The 7,446-nt window shown below is 50.4% G+C and overlaps 1 protein-coding gene across 5 annotated transcripts in view; it reads left to right on the top strand.

Moving 5' to 3' along the window:
* The window catches only part of LOC134341002 (cell adhesion molecule 1-like), a 582,596-nt gene that overhangs the window by 488,949 nt on the left and 86,201 nt on the right, over positions 1-7,446 (top strand). For 3 of the 5 annotated variants that reach the window (XM_063038685.1, XM_063038687.1, XM_063038686.1), the window contains one exon: positions 3,131-3,199. The exons of the other annotated variants lie outside the window; for them this stretch is intronic. In XM_063038685.1, coding sequence (XP_062894755.1) covers positions 3,131-3,199 — 69 coding nt within the window. The remainder of the gene's footprint in view (positions 1-3,130; positions 3,200-7,446) is intronic. 5 annotated transcript variants of the gene reach the window in all.

A 7,446-nucleotide genomic window follows, 5' to 3' on the forward strand; every position in this document is an offset into this window, starting at 1 on the left:
AGATTATTTCCCATTAATTGTGCTTTCCTGGACCTCAGCCTATAATCTGTCACGCTACAGCTCAGCCACCAATAAAGCCGTTCTTTGTGGGGGTGGGGGGGTGGGACTCCGCCATTGATTGGGGTCGACCATGGACATTGGGTCCCGGTTGCCTACGTGATACGCAAGCCCGGTCAGTACGATACGGAGAGCGAGCTGTTGCCCCGTGTAACAGGCTCCCCATCTCCACACAGCCGATTGACCCAAAGGAACGGCTGAGACCCGATACAGTTTGGCACCAGGAGTTGCCAGTCAGCGTTGAACTCAACGTCGGACTGCCTCAGGGACTCCAACTTCGGATTTTTCCCTTGGGGTTCACTCCCGAAGCCTTCCCCGTGAGTGGGTACAGCCGCAAAGGCCTGCGGAGGTCTGAGATCAGAGATTTCAAACCTCTGAGATGCCTCAAACAGAGATTTTTTTTCGAGACGAACTGCCAACCACGGCTGACGACCGACTGGTCTTAAGGCGCCAATAACCCGCCTTTGCCCCCTCTCCCTGTCAGTAGGAACAGTTCCAACTAGGCTCAGTAGCTAAGCCTCACGTGAAGGCCGGGAGCTGGACTTGATTGTCAGAGGCTATTTGAGGCCCACACCATTGGGAGCCTCTAGTCATAGTCATAGTCATACTTTATTGATCCCAGGGGGAAATTGGTTTTCGTTACAGTTGCACCATAAATATTAAAAGGTAATAGAACCATAAATAGTTAAATAGTAATATGTAAATTATGCCAGGAAATAAGTCCAGGACCAGCCTATTGGCTCAGGGTGTCTGACCCTCCAAGGGAGGAGTTGTAAAGTTTGATGGCCACAGGCAGGAATGACTTCCTATGACGCTCTGTGCTGCATCTCGGTGGAATGAGTCTCTGGCTGAATGTACTCCTGTGCCCACCCAGTACATTATGTAGTGGATGGGAGACATTGACCAAGATGGCATGCAACTTGGACAGCATCCTCTTTTCAGACACCGCCGTCAGAGAGTCCAGTTCCATCCCCACAACATCACCGGCCTTACGGATGAGTTTGTTGATTCTGTTGGTGTCTGCTACCCTCAGCCTGCTGCCCCAGCACACAACAGCAAACATGATCGCACTGGCCACCACAGACTCGTAGAACATCCTCAGCATCGTCCGGCAGATGTTAAAGGACCTCAGCCTCCTCAGGAAATAGAGGCGGCTCTGACCCTTCTTGTAGACAGCCTCAGTGTTCTTAGACCAGTCCAGTTTATTGTCAATTCGTATCCCCAGGTTAATAGATAGATTTAGCTTGTCCCCCCCACTACCTCTCCCCGACACCCCTCCCCAGCTGTGACAAACTTAAGGAACCAACAGTTCTTTGGAATCACACCACCTCCCCCCCCCCGCCGTCCTTTCCATTCCACCATGGCTGATTTATCTTCCCTCTCTGACCCCGTTCTCCAACACCCCCTCTGTAACTTTCGACGCCCTGACTAACGCCTCATCGACGTTCTGTCACCGTACCTCACTTGGCCCCTCAGACGTCAAGCTGTTCCTGTCAGAGGACCTTCAATGCCCAAGCCTTTCCCAACCAACTGATCGGTTGCTTTTTACCTCTGCCTGGAAAAAGTCTTTGAGTTGGCGAGGCACAGTTTTTAAAAAAATTATTCCCGTGTTCTTTACCTTCCCTGGGTTTATTTTGCCGTGGCATCAGATCCGGAGTAGCAATTATTTTGTTCTCCTTTACCCTTGCGCCGGGCATTTTCATGCCTTACAAGGCGCAGATTGGAAGTCTGTGTGGGGCGCCTCTCCTCACACAGACTCGAGCAATGTGTGATTAAGTGCCTTGCTCAAGGGCACAAACACGCTGCCACAGCTGAGGCTCGAACTAGCGACCTTCAGATCACTAGACCGACGCCTTAACCACTTAGCCACGTGCCTCTCAAGGTCTGAGTCAACGTTCCCTCCCCTCCCCTTTACCTTTGTCTACAGGGAATGACATTAAACGCTCTTGAATCTGGAAATATCAGAACTGTAGGCCATGCAAATTGACACCCCGCCCCCCCCCAAAAAAAGCAAAATGGCAGCGATTTGATGGAATTTGCGCAGGACTGCAGGGCGTTCCGGATGTCACGTATCTGCCTCGTTTTGGCATGGCCCTTCTCCACTATGGGCCAGTTCTGGCCCCGGTCAAGTCATTTCCAGTTGGATTGAAACCAGAACTGGGGACAGCACAGAGCCAAACAGCGCTACAGATAAAGCATTAGTCTTAGATTATGAGGACACTCAGTCCTCTTTTATTGTCATTTAGAAATGCATACATGCATTAACAAATGATACAATGTTTCTCCGGAGTGATATCACAGAAAAACAGGACAGACCAAAGACTAACGCTGACAGAACCACATAACTATAACATACAGCAGTGCAAAGCAATACCATAATTTGATGAAGAACAAACCATGGGCACGGTAAAAAAAAGTCTCAAAGTCCCCGAGTCGATTGACTCCCGAGTCCCCGATAGCAGACGGCAAAAGGGAGAAACTCCCTGCCATAAACCTCCAGGCACCGTCAACTTGCCGATGCCTTGGAAGCAGCCAACCACAGCCGACACTGAGTCCCTCCGTCCGAAAACTTCGAGCCTCCGACCAGCCCCCGAGCGCCATCCTCCGCCGAGCGCCTTCGACCTCTCCCCGGCCGCTGAAACACGCAAAGCCGAGGATTTCGGGGCCTTCAGCTCCGGAGATTCCGGTTACCACACAGTAGCAGCGGCAGCCAAGCGGGCATTTCAGAAGTTTTCCAGAATCCTCAAGTCTTGAATCCTACTCCAGACTCGCGGAGCTGATAAGTTTAAACTCAGGCTCTTACTTGAGGCTTGCAGATTTATGGGAACATTTTCTTCCCCGTCCCCAATCAAACTAGAAGAAGCCCACAGGGTCCTGGACGGATAAGATTGTGGGGGGAAAAAAGGGACGACTTTGTTCAGAAAGCCATCAGTCGAAGCATTAAAAAAGAATTGTATTTATCATTCATTCGTAAACTTTGGTTTTCAATTTTTGTTTCTGTGATTTTCATTGCGAAAAATTTGTATTCCATGTGTGTTTTTTATTTATTTATTTTTTCCTTTTTACCATCTAGATGCACCCACCACCCCACCACCCACTACAACCACCATCACCACCACAAACATCCCTACCATCTCTAAAGGTACAGTACCCGCAAACCATTTTGCTCTTGTCGTCTCTCGATGCTGCTCGCGATTTTCTTTATTAACTGTTTGTGTGTTTTGGAAACCCAGCAGTTTGCAGGAGTCTTAAGTCGAACACCCGAGTATTAGAGCCGGGGTTCCCAAGCCTGGGCGATGGGGCTGCACGGGCCCCTTGCGTCCAGGCCTGGCAAAGTTGGAATTTTCTGGAGCCAATTTTTTCTGACGAGAGCTTCAATTTGACAGCGGGGATCTCTCCCGAATGTGGGGAGACGTGTAACTGTCTGGAGAGAGAAGGATCATTGCTGCCCCAAAATACAGAAGGCAGCTGCTGAGGTAAAGGAACATGGGGAGTTTGCCGCACCAGAGGCCACGTGGCCCTTCGTATCTTCACTGGCAGAAATGGAACTTTTTAAAACCGGCGAAAATCAGAAGGAAACTGCAGATGCTGGAAACAGGGGGGGAGAAAAACACACAGGGAAGGAAAACTGGACACACTCAGCAAGTCAGGCAGCGTCTGTGAGAAGGGAAACATGATCCTCGTTTAGGTCAGAATCCAGGCTCCATGACCTCCAACGCTGACCGTTTCTCTTCCCACAGACGCCGCCTGACCTGCCGAGTACTTACAACATTTTTTTTTCTTTAAATCAACCTAGACCCTATCTATTTTTTTTTCCCTAAAATTTAAAAGAAAAAATTCAACCTGGTCTCAAGGCTTTTGGGCTTGTTAGGGCCACATCTGGAAAAATTCAACCTGGTCTCTCCAGCTTTTAGAGCCTGTGGGCTTGTTAGGGCCACATCTGGAAGTGCTGCATACGGTTCCGGTCGCCTCACTATTGGAGGGATGGTCGAGGGTCTGGAGAGGGTGCGGAAGAGGTTTAGCAGGTCTCTGCCCTGGTGTGGAGGGCGTGTGCTATCACGAGAGGCCGGAATAAACTTGGGTTGTTTTCTCTGGAGTGGTTGAGGTGGCGGGGTGCAAGATCTGAGAGAGGTTTACAAGATTATGAGAGGCATAGATAGAGTGGACAGTGGACAGAGAGTGTCTGTTTCCCGGGGTTGAAATGTCAGAGGGCATGAATTGAAGATGAGAGGGGGTCATTTCAAATGAGATGTGAGGGGCAAGTTTTTTTTTTAAACTCAGAGAGTGGTGGGTACCTGGGAAATGCTGCCTGGTGTGATGGTAGAGGCAGATACATTCGGGACTTTTAAGAGTCATTTAGGAGGGGAGGGAATGTTGAACGTCGACTCAGACCATGAGAGGCCTGCGTCGGGCATTCTCATGCCTTACAAGGCGCAGATTGGAAGTCTGTGTGGGGAGCCACTCCTCACACAGACTCTAGAGCATTGTGTGATTAAGTGCCTTGCTCAAGGACGCAAACACGCTGCCACAGCTGAGGCTCGAACTAGCGAACTTCGGATCACGAGACGAACGCCTTAACCACTTGGCCACGTGCCCAACGCACGAATGTGAGGGAAGTGTGGAAGGATATGGACGTTGTGTCGGCAGGAGAGGTTAGTTTAGTTGGCTGCTTAACAGGCTTGGCACAACACTGTAGGCCGGACGGCCTGTTTCTGTGCTGTTGTGTTCGATGTTCGAGCTTCCCGTGGTGCGGAAATTGTGATTCTTTTTTTTAATTTCTGGCCCCTGGGGTTACAAGAACATGGGTAAAGTTTTCTGGGGACACTGAAAGCCAAAATTTAAAAAAAAACAGTCGAGACTTCAGCACAAGAGTTTCAATCTTGAAGCTGTCCGGTTCTGTCAGAATGTTGTTCCGTGTCAGATCAGGACTGGGTGGCTGAGGAGGGGAGGTGAGTAGCTCGGCTATTTAAGGTCGCTGTCTCGACGGAAATGACGCTTGGGATTCTCATGGAATTCAGGGAATGCGTTTCGCATTTCTCCCGACTGAGGGCCGGGAGGGAAACGGGAGACTGCGGAAAGTGGCGTCACGGGTAGGTAGGGTCGTGAGGGAAGCTTTCATAAGTCAAGGTGTCGAGTGCAGGAAGCGGGGAGGTTGTGTATGAGGCCCGGTTCGGAGAGCTGTGTGCGGTTTTCCTGCAGGAAAGAAACGTGAACAGGGTTGAAGGAGCCGCAGGGAAGAATTTTCCAAGAGTGTTGCCGGGCCCCTGGAGGGCCTGAGTTTCACAAGGAAAGGTTGAACAGGTTAGGAGTTTATTCCTTGGAACAGAGAAGATTGAGGGGAGATTGGTCAAAGGTATGCGAAATGATGAGGGGCGTAGATGGGGCAAAGGCAAGCAGGCTTTCCCCACCGAGAGCGGGTGGGTCGACAACCAGAGGTCATGGGTTATGAAGGGTGAAAGGTGAAATGTTTTAAGGGGGAACTTCTTCACACGGAGGGGCGGTGGGAGTGTGAAACGAGCTGCTGGAGCAAGTGGTGCACGCCAGCTCGATTAAAACGTTTCAGAGAAGATTGGATAGGTACATGGATGGGAGGGCTATGGTCCCGGGTGCAGGTCGAGGGGACGAGGCCATTTAAATGGTTCAGCATGGATTAGATGGGCCGAAGGGCCTGTTTGTCAGCCCTCTGTTGTCGTTCACTCAGGGCCAATCTATAGCACCGTCCTCTCTCAAATGCTCCTGAGTATCAATTGCTGACAAAGCACGATTAATATCGGGTTTAAATTTAGCCGAGTGAATTGTGGAACAGGATCACAAGTGCCCCCACAGTCCCAAAGGCTTTGATCCCGTCCCGTCGACACAGACTCTCACCGACAAAAATCGTTTCTCTTCCCAGCAACTGCTCAGTTACCTCAGCATTTCCTGCCGTGTCACTGGCATAACTTTTATTCGGGAATGGTTCAAGGAAAAAATTGAGGGGGACAAAGTCCACTTTAATAGCTACAGCGCAGAAAACGCTGGGGGAACTGGGCAGGTCAGGCAGCATCTCTGGAGAGGAATAAATAGTTGACGGTTCAAGCCGAGGCACTTCGGCGTTAGGATTGGAAAGGAAGGGGGAAAAAGCCAGGATAAAATGATGGCAGAGGGGACGGAGGACGAGCTGGCAGGGAGAAAGGGAAGGAGGAGGGACACCAGGGGGAGGTGATGGGTGGGAAAGGTAAAGGGCTGGAGAGGAAGGAATCTGATCGGAGAGGAGAGTGGACCGTGGGAGAAAGGGAAGGAGGAGGGACACCAGGGGGAGGTGATGGGTGGGAAAGGTAAAGGGCTGGAGAGGAAGGAATCTGATCGGAGAGGAGAGTGGACCGTGGGAGAAAGGGAAGGAGGAGAGACACCAGGGGGAGGTGATCGGCGGGTGTGGAGAAGAGAAGAGGTGAGAGGGGAAGCCAGGATGGGGAATGGAAAAAGAGAGAAGGGGTAGGGGAAGAAAATCACCGGAAGTTCGAGAAATCAATGCTCATGCCATCAAGTTGGAGGCTATCCAGGCAGAACATGAAGCGTTGCTCCTCCAGCCCATGAGTGTCCTCACCATGGCCGTAGAGGGGGCCGCTGGCCGACATATCGGAATAGGAATGGACAGTAGAAATAAAATGGGTGGCCCCCGGGGAAAGCCATTTGTCTCAGAGAGAGTGAAGATTCTTTGAGATCCTCTTTAAATAATGCTTGAGAAGGTTTAAAAAAAAAAGGTTGTTCTTCTGGGGGAGGACGAGATCATAATTCTCCCTTGGAGCGAAGGCAAGAGTCTTCAGCTTTTTTTCTGTGTGTTAATTTAAGTCGGTGAATTTATTGAATTTTTTTTTGGGTGGGGGTTTAGTTTATTAACTCAATTAGGCTGTGAAAACGTTTATTCCTCAGAGGGAGCATTTAGACCAACTGTGCGCAAATTCAGCTCGTGTGCACGCTTGATAGGCTATAGGATGGGGCCTATCTGATGTCCTTGGTGAGTGCCCCCATTAAGAAACCATTCCAAAGAGACCATGTTCTCTGCACGCCTTCTGAGCAATTTCAAACCATTAAAAAAAAACTATTAACAGTATGCATTAAAATTGATTTCTTTTTATATTCATCCGTTGCCAAGCTTCGCGTGTGATCAGTCCCAGCTGCTTACATCAACCGGCACAATGTTGGAGCCTGTGTGCGCAGAATAATTATTCCTGAGGTAAACCCGGCCTTTTTTATCGATTGGGACCCGCCCTGAGTCCCCCTTGGGGGCCTCGCCATTGCGTTTGGCATTTGGGCCTGTCCCCTGGGCCCGACCAGCTTCTCCCGTGGCGCGCGGTGGCATTTCGCGGTACCACTGGGTTCGATTCCCGCCACCGCCTGTGAAAGAGTTTC

The sequence above is a fragment of the Mobula hypostoma genome, chromosome X2 (assembly GCF_963921235.1).
Source record: "Mobula hypostoma chromosome X2, sMobHyp1.1, whole genome shotgun sequence".
NCBI classification, from domain to species: Eukaryota; Metazoa; Chordata; class Chondrichthyes; order Myliobatiformes; family Myliobatidae; genus Mobula; species Mobula hypostoma.